Genomic DNA, 21,929 nt, shown 5'->3' on the forward strand with positions numbered 1-21,929 from the left:
CCGCCCGCCCGCGGAGTGTGCGCGCTGTTTTCGCACTCTGCCGGGTGGTCTCGGCGAAGGTCCGGGACCGGGTTGTGGACCAGGGTCTCCAGGGTTCCCTTCCGTCAGGTGAGGTCGCGAGGGGACTTTCTCCGATTTCTGGGTCCGGAAAGGCTGACCCTCGCCAGGCTGCGCTCCTACCCGGACGAGAAAGGGGACAGCCGGGCCCACGCCCCCTTCTCCCCTGGGCCCCACTCCTGCCACCCCAGGACTCGGGCCGTTTTCCTTCCGCCCTTCCCTCGTTTTCCCCACCGGCCTCTCCTCAACTTTCCCCACTTGGCGTTTAAAAGCTCCACCGCCCCCCTCCCTCGGCGAGCAGCTCGGGCGCCCGGGCGATCCTCGGCCCCTCCCCCCGCCTCTCCCCTCCTCCTCCCGGATCCACGCCGCCCGCTCCCCCGGCGCCCGCCTGGCGGTCACGTGCGCCGCGCCCCGCCCCGTCACGTGGCCCCGCCCCGCCCCGCCCCCGCGCCGGCGCGCTCCGACGTGCCCTGGAACTCACCCGCCCCGGGAGAGCCGCCTGCGGGGACGCGCCGGCCGCGGCCGCCGCTGAGTGAGCGCCCTTCAGGTTCGTCTGGGCGCCCCGCCGCCGCCGAGCCGGGCCAGGAGGGAGCCGCCCCACCCCGCGAAGCCGCCGGGCCCTCGGTGAGGTTGGTAGGGAGAGTGAGCCCGGGCGGAGGGCAGGTCGGGGCGGCGCTGCACAAAGGCGCCCGGGGCCGGGGCTGCGGGGCCGGAGGAGGCGTGTGCGGGCGCGCGGCGACGCCGGGGTGCGCGAGGTGCGGCCGGGGGCGCGGCCGGCGGGGTCCAGGCGCCGGGCCGCTGCCGGCCGCTCGGGCGACGTGGGCGACGGGGTTTTAAATGGCTGGAAGTTGCGGCTCCTCTGCCCCCCGGGTTTCCTGACTTCCTGTGAGAGGGCAGTGCCCGCCGCCCCGCCCCCAGGAAGGAGGGTGGCGGGCTGTGCGTGTGCGTGTGCGTGTGTGTGTGTGTGTGTAAAAGGCTGGCGGTGCCGCCCTCCTTTCTGGCCTCCCGCCGGCGGCGAGCCCGCTCCTCAACTGCTGCGGGAGGTGCAACCCCCGCCCGCCCAGCAGCCCCAGGAGCCGACTTGGGGCTGCTCGAAGGCTATTGATCCCCCAGACTGGGCATGGGGGCTTCTGCAGCTTCTAGAGGTGCCCCGCCCCTGCTCAGTGGGCATCTGCTTCTTTCTAGCCCTTCTGCGAGAATTCTCCTCCACCGTTTTTAATTTCAGAAAACCCTCTGCGCTCTTCTCGGGGGTGTGTGTGTGTGTATGTGTGTATTGTCTTCTAAGGATGACTGTCCTTGACGTGTGGCGTCTGAAGTTACCGCAGACCCTTTGACACGAAAAGGCCACAGGGTCATTCTCGAGGCGTGGTGATGTTTTCCTTCTGACGGCAGCCGCCGTTTTCCAGGCACTTGCGAAGGCGAGCATGTTCAAAGCGTGGCTGTATGAAAGTTCTGATGTGTCTCCAAGTGAAGTATTTGTTGTCGGGACAGGCTGGTAACATTCGTGTTGCTTTATGGTTAATTAAGACATGGGAGGTAATTAAAAAAAAGATTTGTTTACGTTATTTTGAGCAGTGCTGTGTCTTCATTTGCTGTGCGCAGGCGTTCTCTAGTTGCGGGAAGCAGGGGCAACCGTTCGTTGTGGTGAGTGGTCTTCTCATTGCTGTGGCTTCTCTTGTGTCCTCTGGGCCCTAGAGTGCGGGCTTCAGTAGTTGGGGCAGGTAGTTGTGTCTCAAGGGCTTAGCTGCTCCGCGGCCTGTAGGATCTTCTGGGACCAGATATCGAACCCGTGTCACCTGCATTGCAAGGCGGATTCTTATCCACCAGACCGCCAGAGAAGCCCCGGTGGCAGATTTTTTTGAACATTTAGGCATGTGTTCCTAACGGGAGGTGAATACGGGGAGGAAGGAGGGAACTTTGAATGAAGAGTCCACCCGGATTCTGATTAAAATTCTCCCTCTCAGCTTCTGAAGGTGAGACCTTGGAAGACTCTGAATGTTACAGTGAAGGGTGGCTCAAAAACGTCCAGCTCCTGGCCGCGGCTCTTTCATACCCAGATGCTGGGAAACGGTGGCCTGGAGGTGGATCTATAGCCAGTGCTCCTTACCTGATCCGCAGGAGGGTGCCTGACAGGGCAGGATGTCTTTTGTGTTATCTTTTGGTCGGAGTAGATGGTCTGGCTGCTGGGGCCAGTGTTTCTCTCTTTCTCTCTGTTTTAAAAAATGCCTTGGAAATGTTTCTGAGCAGAGTTTGGCTTGAACCAGTCTCTAAAGACTTGACCCTGAGTGGGGCAACTGGAAGAACCTGAGGAGCTGGGCATGTCGGCGTGACTCCTGGTTTCAGGAAGCTCTGCTGGTCTGGAAAGGGACTCTTTTGGGGAAAAATGAGTTGAATGAAGCCTGATGTACCATATTGCATGTGCATGCCCCAGTATGGGGTGGTAGGCTTCTGTTCCTACTTTATGGAGGACAGAAGTTGGAGAAGATTGCTAACGCACTGATTCTTAATGTGATGCCATCTGTATAGAGGGGTTGTCCACATACAGTCAGTATTTTATGTATCTTTAGTTTTTTTCTTTTTTTTTTACATACTACACTAGTTGTTGTGAGGCACAAGTGAGAATATATAAATACTGCAGAAAAACTGTATTATTTGTAGTCAATCATTTGGCGGTTCTTTCATTAATAAGAAAGTATCTGCTGAGTGCTTTTTTTTATTAGGTTGACAGAAAATGTGTTTTACGAATGTAAAGTACTTCAAATGATGCAGTCGACAATTCTGAGGATAAAAAAGGTAACAAACAGTATAAGTTAATTAAGACAGTGACTCTGATGCTGTGTAAAATTACTAAATGGTAGCTTCCTTGATGGCACCCCACTCCAGCACTCTTGCCTGGAAAATCCCATGGATGGAGGAGCCTGGTGGGCTGCAGTCCAGGGGTCACTAGGAGTCGGACAGGACTGAGCGACTTCACTTTCAGTTTTCACTTCATGCACTGGAGAAGGAAATGGCAACCCACTCCAGTATTCTTGCCTAGAGAATCCCAGGGACGGGGAGCCTGGGTGGGCTGCTGTCTATGGAGTCGCACAGAGTCGGACACGACTGAAGCGACTTAGCAGCAGCAGCTTTTTTGATGGCTCAGCTAGTAAAGAGTCCGCCTGCAATGTGGGAGACCTGGGTTTGATCCCTGGGTTGGGAAGATCCCCTGGAGAAGGGAACGGCTACCCACTCCAGTATTCTGGCCTGGAGAATTCCATGGACTGTATAGACCAAAGGGTTGCAAAGAGTCAGACACGACTGATCGACTTTCACACTCACACACTCATTTTTGCTTCTATGAGAAAACTGGTGCTAGGAAAAAGCAGTTTAAGGTAAATCTGCCTAAAGTGGGCATTACAGTTTTATAGTAGTGAGAAAGAAGAGTGAAATTAAACTTTTATATAGAATAGTTTTAGTTGTACTTGCAAATATGCATTGTTTCGTTGAATGAATCAAAAGTGAAAAGGCAGGATGGTACCACACAGCATCATTGTGCTTCAGAATCATGCTCTTTTGAGGAACCAGTTGGGCCGCTACCTTTGTGGTTTCTTTAATTGCTAACTGTTCTAATTGTGCCACATCCTCGTTTTTGGATGGCTTTGCAGTGATTCAGCCATTTCCTTGTTTTATTGACTTAATATTTTGCAGTTTCAGTGTACAGTTGACCAGTTTTTTAATTGAACTGAACTATCAGATCATGACCTCTCTAAGCACCCCTTGCCTTGATAGTCCAGTGCTTCTCAAATTTTAGTGTACATGGACATCACCTGAACTTCTTAAACCCCATGTAATACCAGTGCTGCCAGGACTTCAGACTACTGCTGTCGTGTGGAAATGTGATGCCAGTCACCTTGGTAATTCTCAAGTAATTTTTAGTACTCACATGATAACTGAGAAAGAGTCAAAGAAGCCGTGAGGTAAATCTTATTATCATTTTGTCTGTATGACAGCTTCAGACTCCCATGTGGGTTTTACACGTATAGCACGCCTCAGTTTAGGTTAGCCACAAGTTACATGCTCAGTAGGCGCATTTCTTAGCAGTGGCTGCTGTGTTGAACAGTGGTGGTTCTGGAGTCTGCAATCACTGCTGTTCTAAGTGAGCTTTCAGATTGGCTGCATCAGCAACCCTTGGGGACTTGTTAGAAATGCACATTTTTGGGCCCCACCTCAAACCTACTCTCATTGGAATATCTGGGATTTCATTAATCTACAGCATATGACTACAGAATGCGTATGTGGTGTTTTGGATATGATCGTAGAACAGGAAAAGTTCATTAGGGGAAAATTAAGGAATATGGTCATTATTGTCAGTATTGGTTCATGGAGTGTGATGAATATACTGTACTAACGTAAGATGTTTGTAGTCAGGGGAACAGTGTACAGGGTATATGGGAACTCTGTACTATCTTTGCAATAAATCTGTGAATCTAAAACTCGTCTAAAAGAACGTGTTTTTATTTTTATTTTTTGCCACACTGTGGCATGTGGGATCTTAGTTCCCAGACCTGGTGTTGAACCAGTGTCCCCTGCAGTGGATGCTCAGAGTCTTAACCACTGGACGGACCATCAGGGAAGTCCCAAGAATGTTTTTTTAAAGCGGCTCTCCAGGTGATGCCGTCTTTCACTAAAAGTGAGACGCAGTGATCTGGATCACTAATATGACCTGCACTACTACAGCTTGGGTGGGCAGGATGGAGGCTACTCTTAGGTCTCCTAGGGTAATAATAGTATTTTTGTATTAAGAACTAAAACTTACAAAGTACTTAACATGTGCTAGGAATTATACCAAGTGCTTTATGCATATTTACTTAACTCTCCCAACATGTGATATGTACTATTAATCAGCTCCCTTTCACAAATGGAAAAAATACTGAGGCTTAGAGAGGTTGGTTGCCTTGTCTGAGGTTACATAGCTAGCAAGAGGCAGAAACAGGGACATTTGACAAGGGGCTCATTTTAAAAGCAATCAGTTCAGTTGTGAGTGTTCTCTTTGAGTAAGTGCTAATTAATGTGAATGTTTTGTATCATGCATCCCAGTTTACAAAGTACTTTTTCTCTTTCCATTTTCATAAGGATCTTTTGAGGTGTGTATTTCTTTTGTTTTTTAGATAGTTCAGGTGCTGAGGGCCTGTGAGCTGCTAAATCAAGCCCTGATTTAAATTTCAGTCCTTCATCCCTGAGTCCTGTGCTCCTTCACCACTGGAGAATTCAAACTATTAATACATTTTGAAGTTAGAGCAGTATCTTTAAAAGTTAAGCTGAAAATTGCCTGTATGTTGCTGTATATTATTGGTTTGTTTTAGAAAATAGTTTTATTGCGTTACAATATACATACACTAAAATAAAAGTCAACAATAAAACAAGCGTAAGCAGCGACATTGCTTAGCATTGTTCTAAGCAAAACAAGCCAGACATTGAAGGTTATATACTCTATATGGTTGGTGCTTTTCTGTCTCTGTTTGGTTTCCTTGAGGAAGCTGTGATTAATGCGATGCTTTTTTATCATGCTTTATAGTTTACTACGTACTTTTTCATGTTTTCTCTACTCATTCTCACAGGGATCTTCTGAAGTTTGTGTTGTTTCCTGTTTTACAGAGGGTTGTACCACAGTTGGTCTAGGCATTCACCAGTTGATAGGCCTCTGGGTCATTTCCAGTTCCCGGCTGTTATGAATGTTCATGTAAGGCCTTTGCAAGGACTTATGCTTTCATTTTTCTTGGATAAACACCTAGAAGAGGAGTTGCTAGATCATAAATGTATGTTTAAGAAATTGCCAAAGTGCTTTCCATAGTAGCGGTACTGCTCTGCATTACCACCAGCAGTGAATGAGAGTTCCCAGTTGCTGGTGTCCTTGCCCTGCAAAATATCCTTAATATGTATCTAAAGCCATTCTGGTAGGGGCGTAGTGATACCTGGTGTGGTTTTTTTCCCCTAATATTTATTGGTTTTTGGCTGCCTCAGGGTTAGTTGTGGCAGGCAGTGGCAGGCATGGTTTTCCTTGCGTTGCGCGGCCGCCACAGCCCTGGTCTCAGCAGTTGCCGTGCGCTAGTTCTCCAGTTGAGGCTCTCAGGCTTAGTTGTCTGGTGGCGTGTGGTATCTTAGTTTCTCCACCAGGGATTGAACCCGAGTCCCCTGCATTGGAAAGCAGATTCTTAACTACTTGACCTCCAGGGAAGTCCCTGATATCTGGTGGTTTTAATTTGCCTTATTAGAGTTTTGTTTAACAGCTTTATTGAGGTGTAATTGCTGTAAAATAAACTGGACATATTTAGAGTGTGCATTTTGATGAGTTTTGACATAGGAGTAGGCCTGTAGAATCATCACCATTTTCAGGATAGCAAACATACCCATCTTTCACCTCCTAATTTCCTAAAGCCCAAAGGTAATTCATTGCTCTTGTTCCCTGGTAACTATTTCTGTGTATTTCTGATCTGCTTTCTGTCACTATTTATTACTTTGCATTTTCTAGAATGTTATGTAGATATAGAGTATGTGCTCTTTCTTGTCTGGATTATTTTCATTCAACCAAATTATCTTGAGATTCATCCAGTTGGTTGTGTATATCAGTAGTTTGTTCCTTTTTATTATTGATTGATGTCCCATCGTGTGGATATTACACAATTACTTTTATGTGGTCACCTGTTGGTGGTCATTGGGTTGCTTCCAATTAGGCGCTGTTACAAATAAAGCCACTGTATACATTCATGGACAGGTCTTTATATGGACATGTGTTTTCATCTTTGGTAAATACCATGGAGTAGAATCCCTGGGTCATATGGTTGATGTATATTTCAAGGTTTTAAGAGTCTGCCCAACTTTTCCCAAAGTAGTTGTACTGTTCTACATCCCCACCAGCAGTATGTCAGAATTCTGGTTGCTCCACATTCTCAGAAATACTGGTATGGTCAGCCTTTTAATTTTAGTCATTCCAGTAGGTGTGTGATGTTATTTGTGTTTTTAATTTACGTTTTCCTAAGGACTAAAGATTTTGGGCATCTTTTCATGAACTTCTTTACCATCTATAAATCCTCCTCCTTGGATATGAATACTTGTCCATTCCTATCTTTTGCCCCCTTTTTATTGGGTATTTGTCTTCTTATTGACTTCTACAGTTTTTGTGTATTCTATAAGTATGAGTTCTTTGTTGGAGATAAGTTTGTGTCTGAGATATTTGTGACTCTGTTCATAAGGGATGTTGGTCTGTAGTTTTTCTCTTTTATAACTTCTTTTTCTGGTTTTGGCATGAAGACACACTGACTTCATAGAATGAGTTGGGATGGGTTTTCCCTCTGTTTCAATTTTCTGTAAGAAGTTTGTTTACAGCTGGTATTGTTTTCCTTACACTTTGGTAAAATTCACTAGTGGAGCCATCTTGGCCCGGAGTTTTCTTTGTGGGAAGATTTTTATAGACAGATTCAACTTATTTAATAAACATAGAATGATTTAGGTTATCTGTTTCTTAAGCAAGCTTTAGTAATTTGCCAAAGAAATGTATCTGGTTCATTTAAATTGATGAATTTATCAGCTTAAAGCTGTTCATAATGTTCTCTTATTTTCCTTTTAATGTCTTTAAGATCTAGAGTTACATCCCTTGTTTCATTCTTAATGCTGGTTATTTGTGTTTTTTGTCTTTAGTCCTTGATCAGTTTGGCTAGAGGATTGTCAGTATTACTGATCTTTTTGAAGAACCAGCTTCTGGTTTTCATTGATTTTCTCTAACATTTTTCTGTTTTCTCGTTTACTGATTTCTGCTCTGATCTTTATCATGTCCTTTCTTCTGCTTGCTTTGGGTTTAATTTATTCTTCTTTAGTTTCTTAGAGTGCAGTCTTACATCACTGATCTGAGACCTTTTTCTTTTCTGATTGTTGGCATTTGGTATATAAATTTTCTCTTGAGCACTGCTATAGCTGCATCCCACAAACTCTGAGATGTCACCTTTTCATTTTTATCCAATTCATATCTCTTATTTGATTTCTTATTCAACCTGTGGTTTATTTAGAAGTATGTTGTGGAGTTGTCAGAGTACGTTATTTATGTTATTCCGGTCCTTACAGATTTATTAAGATTTGTTTCATGGACTAGAATATAGTCAACAGAAAATGTATGTTTATAAGAAACTACTGAACTAGCTGTACCATTTAGCATTCCCACTAGTACTGAATGTGTGTCCAGTTGTTGGTATCTTTGTCAGCCCTTGATACTGTCTTTGTTTTTAAAAACTAACTTTATTCTAATTGGTGGGTAGTAATACCTTGTTTTGGTTTTAGTTTGCATAATTGGTTTTCTAATGTTTTGTATAACAATTTAAATTTGAATGAGAAGAGTCATGTTTTTTATTTTTCTTTCCAATAGAGGACAGGAACCGGTAAGACAGCAGTCCCTAAGTTTTTGGGCACCAGGGGTTGGTTTCGTGGAAGACAGCTTTTCCACAGACCCGAGCAGGGTGGTGGGGGCCGTGGGGTTGGGGCGGCAACGAGAGAGATGGGGAGCGAGAGAGATGGGGAGCGGCTGGGCTCCTAACAGGCTGCACCCCGGCTCCCGTCTGCAGCCTGGGTGGGCGTTGGCAGTAGCAGCAGTTCATCACTGTGTGTGCTACAGAAGTGCTGCTTGTCAGTCTTCCAAAAGGCTGAATGTTTATTTGTCTTTCAGTATTTACTTTTTAAGAGGATCTGTGAAAGCTGTGTGAGGATTGAAGTGATTTTTATAGTTTTGGGGTAGACTTGTATAAACTGATCTAAATTATATTCTCCATTTTACATTCGCACCAGCAGTGCACATGAATTCCAGTTTCTCCACCTCCTCACCAACACTTGTTATTTCTGTTGTTATTTTTACAGTAGCCACTCTCATGGATGTGGCGTGGTGTCTCATTGTGGTTTTGATTTGCGTTTGATTTGCTTATTGGCCATGTGTGTATCTTCCTTGGGAGAATGTCTATTCAGGTCCTTTGCCTATCTGACTCTGCTCATTGCAATTTATTTTGAAGTAGATTGGCATAATTTAAGCTTTATAATGAGTACTTTTTTCTTTTTTTTAAAAGTAGGTTATTGATGTCTGGCTAGACCTTTGCAATGACCCCACCATAATAATCACTATATTTGTGTTTTTGTTTTGTGAGCTATATGTTTTTGTTTTTTAAGCATGGAATTAGGTTGAATGTAAACAGTCATTTCAGAGATTAGGAGGGTAATGTGTATAGTTGCAGAGGAATATCTGAGTTGGTCAGGGCAGGGTGGCAGTTAATGCTTGGGTGACCAGTGAAGCCCTGAAGTGAACGGAGGCTTTCTTCTAAAATGAATTATTAGAGGAGCAGAGGTCTTATAAAACTTAGTAAAGACCAAGTTTATGATTTTCTCTTTAGTATGTAACAATGATTAGTGATGTGAACTGAGACCCTGGGCAATGGGTGCTTCCCCAGAGGGAAATCAAGGCGTTACAACAAGCACAGTGGGTGGGATGCCACAGAGGCAAGATGAAAATTGTGTGAAGTGTAAAAATGATAATTTCTTTTTTTTTTTTTTAAGCTGGTTAGTTAATTTGGCTACGTGGTGAATCTCAGTTCCCTGACCAGGGACTGAGCCCCGGGCCATGGCAGTGAAATCCTGGAATTGCAACCACTAGGCCACTGGGGAACTCCCTTAGCTGATTATTTTAGGAAGTTCTTAGTGAAAAATTAAATTGTGGGACTCAGGTGTTCAGGATCTAGGAGGAAGAATCCATAGACTGGAGTGCATGTAGAAGAGAGTGAGAGCTGAAAAATTTGGAAGCCGAATGTTGATCATAGTTGAGTTCAGTCGCTCAGTCATGTCTGACTCTACGACCCCATGAACTGCAGCACTCCAGGCCTCCCTGTCTATCACCAACTCCTGGAGATAACCCAAACTCATGTCCATTGAGTTGGTGATGCCATCCAACCATCTCATCCTCTGTTGTCCCCTTCTCCTCCTGCCCTCAATCTTTCCCAGCGTCAGGGTCTTTTCAAAAGAGTCAGCTCTTCACATCAGGTGGCCAAAATATTGGAGTTTCAGCTTCAACATCAGTCCTTCCAAAGAACATCCAGGACTGATCTCCTTTAGAATGGACTGGTTGAATCTCCTTGCAGTCCAAGGAACTCTCAAGAGTCTTCTCCAACACCACAGGTCAAAAGCATCAATTCTTCCGTGCTCAGCTTTCTTTGTAGTCCAACTCTCACATCCATACATGACCACTGGAAAACCGTAGCCTTGACTAGATGGACCTTTGTTGGTAAAGTAACACCTCTGCTTTTTAATATGCTGTCTAGGCTGGTCATAGAGGAGGGGTTTTAAAGGTTCGTGGGAAGCCACTCTTGTATAGTTAGCGTTTGGTGACATAGACTATGAAGGAAGAGGAAGTTTAACCTGTTGCATCAAGCAAATATTCTTTTTGTTTCTTAGTCTTTTTAATAACTGAGTTTTTTTTACCTTTAGACTATCCTTCGTGGTAGCCTATGTCATCCCATTAAAATTCTTTGTGTGTGAGTGAATCCGAAATGATTAAAAGCCAGTTTAATGGTTTTTAATATGAAAGGGCTTGAACAGGACTGTTTAGTACAGTACTGAATTTACGAATATTTTGGGAAGACAGTAGGCTCCTTATTTTCTGCTCTGTCATTTGGGTCAGTATTTATATTTCCATGTATAAGATGAGGTCACTTTAGAATGGACCCAGAGCTATAACAACCACTGATAATGGAGAACTCTTAGTACTTCTTAAATGTAATTTGTGTTTTGATGAGAAAAGCATTGTATGAAAGTAAACAACAGATGGAATGCAAGTTTATTTAAAGTGGGACAGCATAATGTAAGATATGTTCATAGGAATGTCAAGTACGCATGATACCACTTTTAGTTGAGTTACAGTTTAAGAAGATGGTTCTCTAATGATAGGAAGCATTGAAATCAAGCACATAAAAGCCAGGTTGGGAGAATGTGTCACTACAGGCTCCAAGCTCATCTTGTATATTTCCAGCCCCAGCCCTTGAATCAGTTATTTCTCCAAAAAACCTTGGTCCTTTTATTTGAAGAATGGTATTAGAGACCAAACCTGAGTGCTGTGTGTGCTTGTTGCTGCGTAGGTGTCGTTTCTGCTGACAGCAGGATTTGTGTGTGGTGTACGAAGCATATAGACATGTGTCTCCCTTGTGTGTCTATAAGTTCATATTCCAACATTGGGGAACTTGGCTCCCACCTTCTACATTCTGTAATACTTAATTATATTCAATTCCAGTGTATGTATGCGCATAGCAGTATCACAATTTTTAATTCATACTCTCACAGGAAATGTTGTTTATGTGTTAGTCATATGCATTTCCTTTGTGTTCTGATAAACTTGACTTATTTCCACAGTAAGTGATGTCAGCCTCTGCCTCCATTCCTGCTCTGTTCGGTGAGGTGAGGTCATCCCGTACATGTGTAATACTGTTCGACCATCGAGTCACATCTGCTTCCCTGCTGGGATCCCCTTGACCTCCTAAAGGATTGTTTAGAATTTGAAAACATTGGAGTACATGCTTGTGTTGCAAAGATGAATGGGTTTTGACAAGTGCATAACGTATTGTGTACACCATTACAACATCGTACAAAATAGTTTATCGACCTGAAAGAATCTGCAATGCTTCACCTGTGGAAGCCCCCCTCCCTGCCTCCCACCCCTAGCAATCACAGTCTCTGTGGTTTTGACTTTTCCAGACTGCCACACGATAGAATCATTCTATATGTTGCCTCTTCTGTCTGTTTTTCTTTCACTTAGCAAAATAAATCTAAGACTCACTTCTGTCTTCATAGCTCAAAGCTCTTTCTTTTTATTACTGAATAGTAATGAAAGGTCCATCTAGTCAAGGCTATGGTTTTTCCAGTCGTCATGTATGGATGTGAAAGTTGGACTCTAAAGAAAGCTGAGCGCCGAAGAATTGATGCTTTTGAACTGTGGTGTCGGAGAAGGCACTTGAGAGTCCCTTGGCCTGCAAGGAGATCCAACCAGTCCATTCTAAAGGAGATCAGTCCTGGGTGTTCATTGGAAGGACTGATGTTGAAGCTGAAACTCCAATATTTTGGCCACCTGATGCGAAGAACTGACTCTTTTGAAAAGACCCTGATGCTGGGAAAGATTGAGGGCAGGAGGAGAAGGGGACGACAGAGGATGAAATGGTTGGATGGCATCACTGACTCAATGGACATGAGTTTGGTGATGGACAGGGAGGCCTGGCGTGCCGTGGTTCATGGGGTCGAAAAGAGTCAGACACGACTGAGCGACTGAACTGACTGACTGAATAGTATTGTTTGTCTGGCTGCCTCAGTTTATCCTTTCACCTTTTGAAAGACATCTTGATTGCTTCCAGTTTGGGGCAGCTGCTCTGAACATTTGCATGCAGGACTTTTTGTAGAAATAAGATGTAAAATCATCAACCTTGTTGCTAGATTGTGTGGTAAGACAACATTCGCTTGTGTAGAAACTGTTAAATGACTTCCAAACTGGCTCCACCATTTTGCATCCCCACTAGCAGTGAGTGAAAGCTCCCATTGCTCTGCGTCCTTATCAGCATTTGGTGGTGTCAGGTTTTTGGATTTTAGCCACTCTAACAGTGGTACAGTGATATCTCATTTTTTCAGTTTGCTATTCCCGAATGACACAAAGTTGGGTATTTTTTCATGTGCTTATGTTCTTTCATGATGTGTCTTTTCAGATTGTTTTCCATTTAAAAAATTGGTTCTTTTGTTGAGTTTTAAGAGTTTTGTGTATGTTCTGGATAAAAGCCCTTCATCAGACATCTGTTTTATTTTCTCCTTGTCTCTGGTTCATGTTTTCATTTTCTGTACCTTTCACAGAGCAGAAATTTGTAATTTTAAGAAGGTCCTCTTTAATTTTCTCTTTCATGAATTATGCATTTGGAGGTACATTTAAAAATTCATCATCAAACCCAAGGCCATATTACTTCCTTTAAAAATTGGAATATTTCTGGGACTTCCCTCCTCTTCCAGTGGTTAAGAATCTGCCTTGCAATGCAGGGGTCAGGGGCTCAATTCCTGGTTGGGAAGCTGAGATCCCCCCTACCACAGAGCAGCTAAACCTGAGGCCTGCAACTTAGGGAGTCCATGCCCAGCAGTGGCAAGGTCCTTCATGATATGTCAAAGATCTGTGCTGCAAGTAAGACCCAAGTCAGCCAAATAAATAAATATTTGAAGAATAAATTGGAATATTTTTCCACTCTTGTAACAATCCAAGAAAAATTCTTAGGTCCCCCTCATATCTGACTAAGGAAGACTTCCTGGCATAGATCTTTCTGAAATACTACATGCAAGTATCACTTTTATTAAAAGCTTGCTCTCAGAAATACTTCTTTTGTTGTTTCCTCATTTTTGTTTTGTATTTTAAATCTGGTTTTGAATTTCCTTTATCAGTTTATGCTTGACTGTGTTTTCTACTGCTTTCCAGTTAACTGATTGTTTCCTGTATCCTTCCTATTTTAATGTTTCTTTATGACCAGAATAGTTTATGACAGCAATCAGTATATTTTGCTTGTTTTCTTTAGGCCTAAAGAAATACCTTATATCCTCTATATTTTTATTCTTAGAAAACAGGGATCACGCATTCAGAAGAAACCTTAGGGTCCCTGTCATGGTCTATGGTTTCTTGTTAAGTGAATGATCTAGAGAACTATTTGGTGAAATACTTTCTTATTCTGGAACTTATGCTGGAGTTGTTTTTAACTTTTTTGTTGTGCTCATTAAGGTTTATTTGATTTCTTTAGTAGAGGCCTATTCAAGGGAGTGTTAAACAAGTACTTGTAAAGCTGCTGGAGGACTTCATGTCAAGAATTGGTGCTTAAATTGTGGTATTTTTAAGTGGATTGATAGATATGTGAGGCTGTATTAGCATTTTGTTGTTCATGGTATTAAAATTGTTAAATATGTAGTACATATATGTATCAAACTTAAATTTGGATATTTGGTCTTAAATTTGGTCATCAATTATGGATGCATTTATCGCAGTCCTCTTGAGACTTTGTTTACTTGTTTACTTCCTGTTGTACCAGGTAATGATCTCATTCTGTGAGATGCAGTTGATTAAAGCAGATGTCCTGGGGGAGGAAGATAGCATTTGCTGAGCTGTGTAATTTGTGCTTGGAAAGAAATGAGAAAAATTGTAGACAGAAAGGAGGAGGCCATTAAGAGTTTAAGGTAGCATGGTAGAAATGTATCTGATTTGGTGGGGAGAGAAGTAAAAGCTCTAAACGGTTGTGTGTGTGTTCTTATTGAAATACCAGAACCCATGGGTAAGAAGTGCTTCATGCCGCAAAGAAAGGCAGTGGTTGTTACTGGACAGTAGACGTGCAGAGCTCTATCCTAGTGGTTGGCTTCTTAGTAGCCGTGTGTGTGTGTGTGTGTGTGTGTGTGATGAAAAAGGGTGGAGGAGTGTGGTAATGGGTGTTGAGCATATTTCAGTAAGTGGAGTGTTGTGTTCAGAGGGTGGTGGTGTTGAATGAGTAAGGATGCTAACCAAAATATTTGAGAGGTTAAGATAGCAGGATACACAGTAGTATGTAACAGGGCTTCCCTGGTGGCTCAGTGGAAAAGAATCTGCCTGCGGTGCAGGAGAGGAGTTCAATCCCTGGGTCGGGAAGATCCCCTGGAGGAGGAAATGGCAGCTCACTCCAGTATTCTTGCCTGGCAGACCCATGGACAGAGGAGCTTGGCGGCCTGCAGTCCCTGGGTTGCAAAGAGTTGGACCCAACTTAGGGACTAAACAACAGCAACAAATAACCTAAAGGGAAAAGAATTTGGAAAAGAGTGTGTGTGTGTGTGTGTGTGTGTGTGTGTAACTGAATCTCAGTGCTGTACACCTGAAACTTGCACTATATTGTAAATCAGCTATGATTCAATAAAAAATAAATAAAGAATCCACAGTTTGGGGAATAGGGGAAGAAGCAAACCAAAATTAAAACCATAAACATTTGTTTTAATACAGCTTACGTTTTTAAATGAAAATAGGAGCAACAGTTATCCGCGTAATTGCAGATCAGTCTCCCTTAGGTCTCAGTTTTTAGAGTGTGTGTGTGCTGTGTGCTGCCATACTCTTGTTTAGTGGCAGAGTTGTGTCTGACTCTGTGACCCCATGAACTGTGGCCTGCTAGATCCCTCTGTCTGTGGGATTTCCCAGGCAAGAATACTGGAGTGGGTTGCCATTTCCTGTTCCAGGGGAAGTATTTTAGAGCCATTCCATAATTTTATTTGTACATATAGTTTTTAATAGGGCTTTTCTCTTCATATTTGTTATGTCCAACTTTTCTTAGACCTTGGATTGTAGTATATAACACTTGCTTACTTACTTACCGTCTCAGTTCCTGTTGTTCCCCTCCTCTCGAGTGCGCCTGCCGCCCCGTGCCCCCTCTGGCTCCTGTCACCTGCTTGTATCTAACTACCTGTTCTGTCTGCAGTCTTTGAACTGCTTCTCCATCTTTCTCCGCCCTGCAGTTCTCATTTCCTTTACAGTAATGAAAACTTGAGTCTGGGCGTCTCTTGCTGAGTGTAGTGAAACTGCCTTATCATTCTCCCTGCCTCCTCCTCCTCCTTATCTGTGTGCAGCCAGTGGGGCAGGTGTGGTGGCCGGGACGCCTCTCACCGCCCCTCGCCCCTCCCCTTGCAGTTTACTCCTTATTCTTGTTACTTTCTTTGCTCCTTTCCTGCAGATCAGTGTCTGACCACCTCTGGTACACCTGGGCGCCCCTAGCCTTCTGTGTATTCCCTTATTTGTTCAGTATCTTCAAAGGTGTTTCTTAAGTTGTTACTTCCTGGAAAGTAACAAATTGCCTGAGGATAAGTATTTCATTGTGGAATTTTGAAAAGCTGTAGTGAAAAACTTTTCTGTAGGTAAAAGGATTAACGCTCCTAGTGACTAATGTTCTGGTAATGCATGAAAGTAAAGGCTGAATGATTGGAAGCTTAGAATTTCTATTTACCGTGTCAGGAAGGACTGGGTGGATTTGGCAAGGTAGTTTCTGGCGGGGTAGATTCTGGATGTGGTGAAGTTTTAGGTGCCTGTTGGAACACCCCAGTGGATCTGGCAGTTGTATCCTAGTTGTCTTTAATCTAGAAGACTCCCTCATTTCATGAAACTGATTGTTTAAGGCATTCAGGTGTGTTTCTCATAGAATGTCTCACATCCTGGATTTATTCAATTTTCATAAAAGTTGTTTCTCATGTTATTAAAAATTTTAAAAAGTCATTTCTGTCAGGATAACAAAGGTGGAAATGAAGTTGAAGCAAAGTGGAAATGAAGTAGGAGGGGCGGTGGTGAAGTATACTTTGTGTTTTTATGTGTTTGGAGGGTGTTGCTGAACACAGCCCTGATGTGCAAAATTGTTGGTGTTCCTTATAGCTGTTGTAAAAAAAGTCATGCACTACTAGTAGCATTGCCTTCCTTAGTCTTCTTGCAGCAATCCTGGTTAAAGTTAATGAAATTTATTTTTTTTAATAGGTTTAAATGTAATCCTGGATGTTTAGTTCTTCTAAGGTACGTTTCTTATTTTTACTATTTTTTGAAACAACATTACTATATTAAATTCATTATCCAACTAGTTTGTTTCTACAGAGTAAATTTGAGTTGCAGAAACTGTGTGACTAGTTATCACCTGGGCTTTGTCTGTTTTGGAGGATGTCGTCCTCAGGGTGTGGTGGTTGTGGCACATACAGCGTCAGTAATGCCGTGCCCAGTACTTGGGTGCTGAGGAAAATTGGTAGGCTGTTGTGGGACCTTGTGTAAACATCTCTGGTATAGTCAAGAGTTACTCAGGTTTGCCTGAGAATTCTCGAGTATTGGGCTGAGTGTGTTTTCCTGGGGCTGCTGTATCAAAGTGCTGCAAACAGCGAACTTAAAACTGCAGAAACTTGGGTCATTTCCTGGGGGTCCACCGGTGAGGGGTCCGCGCTCCCACTGCAGGGCGTGCGGGCTCAGTCCCTGGTGGAGGAACTGAGATCCTGCATGCTGGGTGGCGCGGTCAAAAACACCACCAAAAAACCGGAAGCGTGTTCACTTGTTGTGGAGCTGCAGGACTGAGTACTCCAGGGAGGACCCTTCCTCGCCTGTCCAGCCTCTGGTGCCTGCTGGCGGGCCTTGGTGTTCCTTAACTTGTAGCTGCTTCACCCCCAAGTTCTGCCTCTGTCTATACGCGGTCATCTTCCCTTGTGTGTCTCCTCTCCTTGTCTCCTGTCTTCCCTCCTTAGAAATGCATTGGATCTTAGGAAAAAAGAGAAAGTGAAGTTGCTCAGTTGTGTCCAACTCTTTGTGACCCCGTGGACCGTACGTAGCCTACTAGGCTCCCCCGTCCATGGAATTTTCCAGGCAAGAGTACTGGAGCGGGTTGCCGTTTCCTTCTCCAGGGAATCTTCCCCACCCAGGGATCGAACCCTGGTCTCCTGCGTTGCAGGCAGCCTCTTTACCATCTGAGCCACCAGGGAAGCCCATTGGATTTTGGGCCCACCCTAATCAGCTCAACTCGCCTGAGATTGACTGCATCTGCCAAGACCCTGTGTCCAAGTACAGTCGCATTCACAGGTCCTGTGTTAGGACTTAAGACATACCTTCTGGGGGAACCGCCTTCATCTCACAGTGGTTGGGGCCTGACTTGAATTGAGCAAAATCGATCTCCTGTGATCATTTTGAAGTTTAAATGCTGTATTTTACGAGGTACTAAAATATTTGGAATTGGTATAGAAATAAAAGTGAATCCTAGATTTCTTAAGCCAGTTTAGGGCTGTTTCTAGTAGATTTTGAGTGGTGTGTATATAATTTATTTTTGACATTTACCACTAAAAAGATTGGATATTTGTTGGAGTTTGTGGAATTCAGCTTAATGAGGATTATGGTCCTCCTGGGGTGGTTGTAAGAGGAAACACAAGTAAATTAGCAGTTTATTTTCTCTGTTTGTGTGTGTATTTTGCCTAAAAATAACTATTGTTTTTTTCCCATTAATACTAGGAAATTAAACTTACATATTTGGATCACTTTTTTTTAAATGCTCACTCATGCCCTTGATCATTTTAGACAATAGAGAATTTTCTAAAATTCATTGAATGACATTCAGGATCATTGAAATTCTAGCTTCAGCTTCAAAGAGGGTTTTAGGTGAGACACACAGTGACCCTGACTTAATGCCTGGCCCTTGGTCAGTGCCTAACATGTATTATTGTTAGTGAGCCTTCCTAAGAGAGAGGAGGAGGTGTGAGCAGTCAGCAAGGGAAGATGACTTCTCACCTCTTATTTTTGATAGTCATACGTCTGACTGGTTAGCGTATTTGCCATTTCAGTCATTGGTTTGGCTTTGGTCATAAATGATTGGAAAATGTAGAATTCCTTTAGAATGAGAGCATTTTTAATGCAGGGTGGTAAACACAGTATTAGGCACAGGTTTACTTTTTAGATTTGAAGGTATTGTTCTTTATTATGTGATGCTTGTGAATGAATATTAAAAATCCAGACCAGGTTAACTTTTTTCTTTATTCTCTTCCCCAGTTAAATAAAAATAGCTGCATTGATCCACAAAGCCGCAATGTGGCAAAGCGTCCTTTCTGAGAGGTGAATATTGCTGAATGAAGATGGCTGACAGAGGCGGGAAGATTCTTCCAGGGCCAGTGTACATCGAGGTGGAGTATGATTACGAGTATGAAGCGAAGGACAGAAAGGTTGTGATAAAGCAAGGGGAGCGGTACCTCCTGGTGAAGAAGACCAATGCCGACTGGTGGCAGGTCAAGCCAGACGAGAGCTCCAAAGCGTTCTACGTGCCGGCCCAGTACGTGAAGGAGGTGGGCCGCCGAGCCCTGATGCCGCCTGTGAAGCCGGCCACGGGGCTGCCGAACCACTCTGTGAAGACGGCGCAGAGTCTCCACCTCCAGAGGTCTTCGGAGAATGTGAACAGGTTGCCTGAGCTGTCAAGCTTTGGGAAGACATCCTCGTCTTCTGTTCAAGGAACAGGTCTTGTTCGTGATGCCAATCAGAATTTTGGGCCCAGTTACATTCCAGGTCAGACTGTCAACCTCAGCCTGGACCTGACCCACAATAATGGAAAACTCAACAGTGACTCACATTCTCCCAAAGTTCCTGGCCAGAATAGGACACGCTTATTTGGTCACTTTCCCGGTCCGGAGTTCTTGGAGGTAGAGAAAGCTGGCTTCCCCCAGGAACAGTCTTGTGATTCAGCGGGAGAAGGCTCGGAACGGATCCAGCAGGATTCGGAGTCTGGTGATGAGCTGAGCAGCAGCTCCACTGAGCAGATAAGGGTAAGACCGACCGACAGGCGGTGATGGAACGCTTGTGCCACCTGCAGAACCGTTTGATTATAGGTGTTATTATCTTATTTTAAAAAATTTACTTTATCAAAGTATGGTTGTGTTAATTTCTGCTGTACAGCCGAGTAGCTCATGTATACATGTATTTTTTTTTTCATATTTTTTCCACATCGTTTACTACAGGATATTGAATATAGCTTCCAGTGCTATACAGTAGGACCTTGTTTTTTACACATTCTTTTGTATAGGTGTTATTTTAATTAAAATCTTTGTAAGACTTAAGAATTGTCTTGGTTTATGTTTATTTTCAGAATACATAGGTTTTTTTTAAACTTTATTTTCAGAGTACTTTATATTTTTTATTTCAGAGTATTTTTTTTTAACTTTATTTTAAATTTTTACTTTATTTTCAGAGTACATAGGTTTATCCAGAGTGAGAGAGAGAGAACATGGGAAATAACTTTTTGGCTGATGGAGGTTCACTTTAAGGTTTCCCTAAGTATTCCTGTTCCTCTGTAGGACTAGAACTGCCCCAAGTTTGGACACTTGTCTTTTACTAGAAAATTTTTGTTTTTCTGACTGCACTTTGGCTTGTTTTTACTAAGTCTTCAAGTAATAATGAAAGTAAGGGAAAGTGTCATACGAATACTAACTCTTCTTGTTTGAAACTTGTTGATTAACTTTGAATATTCAAAAAATACATATATATATATTTAGAGAGAGAGAGAGTGAGCTTACACACGTTTATCTGTTCAAGCACTTTTGTGTCTTAAGTGTCTTGGAAAAAATTTTGTATCTGTGGTTTGATTCCCCACCCCCCCCCCCCCCGCCCCCGCCCTGCCCTCTTGTGTGTTTATTTTGAGATTAGTTTGTGCCAGTTTGTCAAGTAAAGTGAAGTAATTTTAAAAACATGCATGAAATTGAAACTTGAAAGTATTTAGAAAAGTTTACTATTAAGTGAATTTGATAAGTTTTGGGCCTAAAGCTCTGTTGTAAGATCTCATCAAATTAAGTCAGTGAATAATTGCGAGGCTGCTCTTTGGTGTGGTCTGATTGTAATGAAACTAGTATGTTCTTTTTCTTTTATAGGCTTTAATTTTTCTCGTGACTTTTTGAATGGAGATAGGAAAAAGGGAAGGTTCTCTAGAAAATCTTGCGACACTTGAGGTCAAGGCAGTTACGTGGAGAGTGCTGTGAGCTTACCATCCTTCGTCTTAGTCTTTTCTTCAGTCCTTTTGTGATACTTTGATGTAGAATATACAGCGTGTTCTGGAATTTTTCTGTACGTGACTCCTTATTGTGCCAGTTGCACTTAGGAAAGGCATGTGTTATTTTTTCCATCTGGCCATCACCACTGTTTCACACTTGAACTTACGCTTTCTTTGTGTGTGGGCACACTAGAAGCCCTCTGTTCTATTCACTGTGCTCATCTTAAATTCACTGCGTAGAAGGTCGTGCCTCCCGATGTCTCATGGACTGTTTGGAAATCCTGTTAGATTTCTCTAGACAGACCCTGTCCTAACTCTTCGTGGCAGTTGTTTTAAACCTTTTCCGTTTTATTCAGTTCTCTGATTCACCTGCTTTTCCCTGCTCTCTTACCAGGAGAGTCTTTCCTCCTATGTCACAGCAGAAATGTAAGCCTTGGAATGGGAACTGCTTCTGTTTGGGAATGCATGCCCAGCAGTTAATCGAGCTGACTTTAGATTTGAATCTGGGTACATATCTCTATCTCTCTGTTTTTTTTTAAACTTTACAGTATTGTATTGGTTTTGCCATACATCAACATGAATCCGCCATGGGTGTACACGGGTTCCCCATCCTGAACCCCCTCCCACCTTCCTCCCCATACCATCCCTCTGGGTCATCCCAGTGCACCAGCCCCGAGCATCCTGTATCATGCATCGAACCTGGACTGGCGATTCATTTCGCATATGATATTATACATATTTCAATGCCATTCTCCCAAATCATCCCACCCTTGCCCTCTCCCACAGAGTCCAAAAGACTTATACATCTGTGTCTCTTTTGCTGTCTCGCATACAGGGTTATCGTTACCATCTTTCTAAATTCCATATATATGCGTTAGTATACTGTATTGGTGTTTTTCTTTCTGGCTTATTTCACTCTGCATATCTCTTACCAGCTGAGTGATGATTGCGGCAAATTGCTTAACTTCTGTGTATCTGTTTCCTCCTCTTGATGTGGGGATCACAGGTGAGTTACTTTGTACCTCACATGCTTAGAACTGTGCCTGGCCTGTAAGTAAGTAGGTAGGTCTCTACTGCTGCTTGGTAACTTACTCCCAGATCTCCTGGCTTAACACAGTAAACATTTATTATCTCACAGTTTCTGTGGGTCAGTCATTTAGAAGCAGCGTATTTGGTGATTTTAAAGGCTTAGGGTCTCTCAGGAGGTTGCTGTCTCATGAAGGCTTGGCCAGGCTGGGGCAGCTGCCTCTAGGATGGTCACTCACACAGGGCTGGTTGGGCCTCTCTGCAGATACTTGGATATTGCATCTCACTTTTCCCTCA

The 21,929-nt window shown here is 43.4% G+C and overlaps 1 protein-coding gene across 39 annotated transcripts in view; it reads left to right on the forward strand.

Moving 5' to 3' along the window:
• Window positions 1–536: 536 nt before the first annotated feature.
• ARHGAP12 (Rho GTPase activating protein 12) overlaps window positions 537–21,929 on the forward strand; it is a 117,217-nt gene continuing 95,824 nt past the window's right edge. For 15 of the 39 annotated variants that reach the window (XM_015099609.4, XM_060397401.1, XM_015099610.4 and 12 more), the window contains exons 1-2: window positions 537–681; window positions 18,626–19,389. In XM_015099609.4, coding sequence (XP_014955095.2) covers window positions 18,703–19,389 — 687 coding nt within the window. In that variant the 5' untranslated portion in view covers window positions 537–681; window positions 18,626–18,702. Of the gene's footprint in view, window positions 687–1,050; window positions 15,985–16,591; window positions 17,801–18,625; window positions 19,390–21,929 lie in introns of those variants that run through there. The other 24 variants (XM_060397397.1, XM_060397404.1, XM_060397416.1 and 21 more) reach the window with 11 other exon arrangements.

The sequence above is a fragment of the Ovis aries genome, chromosome 13, assembly GCF_016772045.2.
Source record: "Ovis aries strain OAR_USU_Benz2616 breed Rambouillet chromosome 13, ARS-UI_Ramb_v3.0, whole genome shotgun sequence".
In the NCBI taxonomy this organism is placed as follows: Eukaryota; Metazoa; Chordata; class Mammalia; order Artiodactyla; family Bovidae; genus Ovis; species Ovis aries.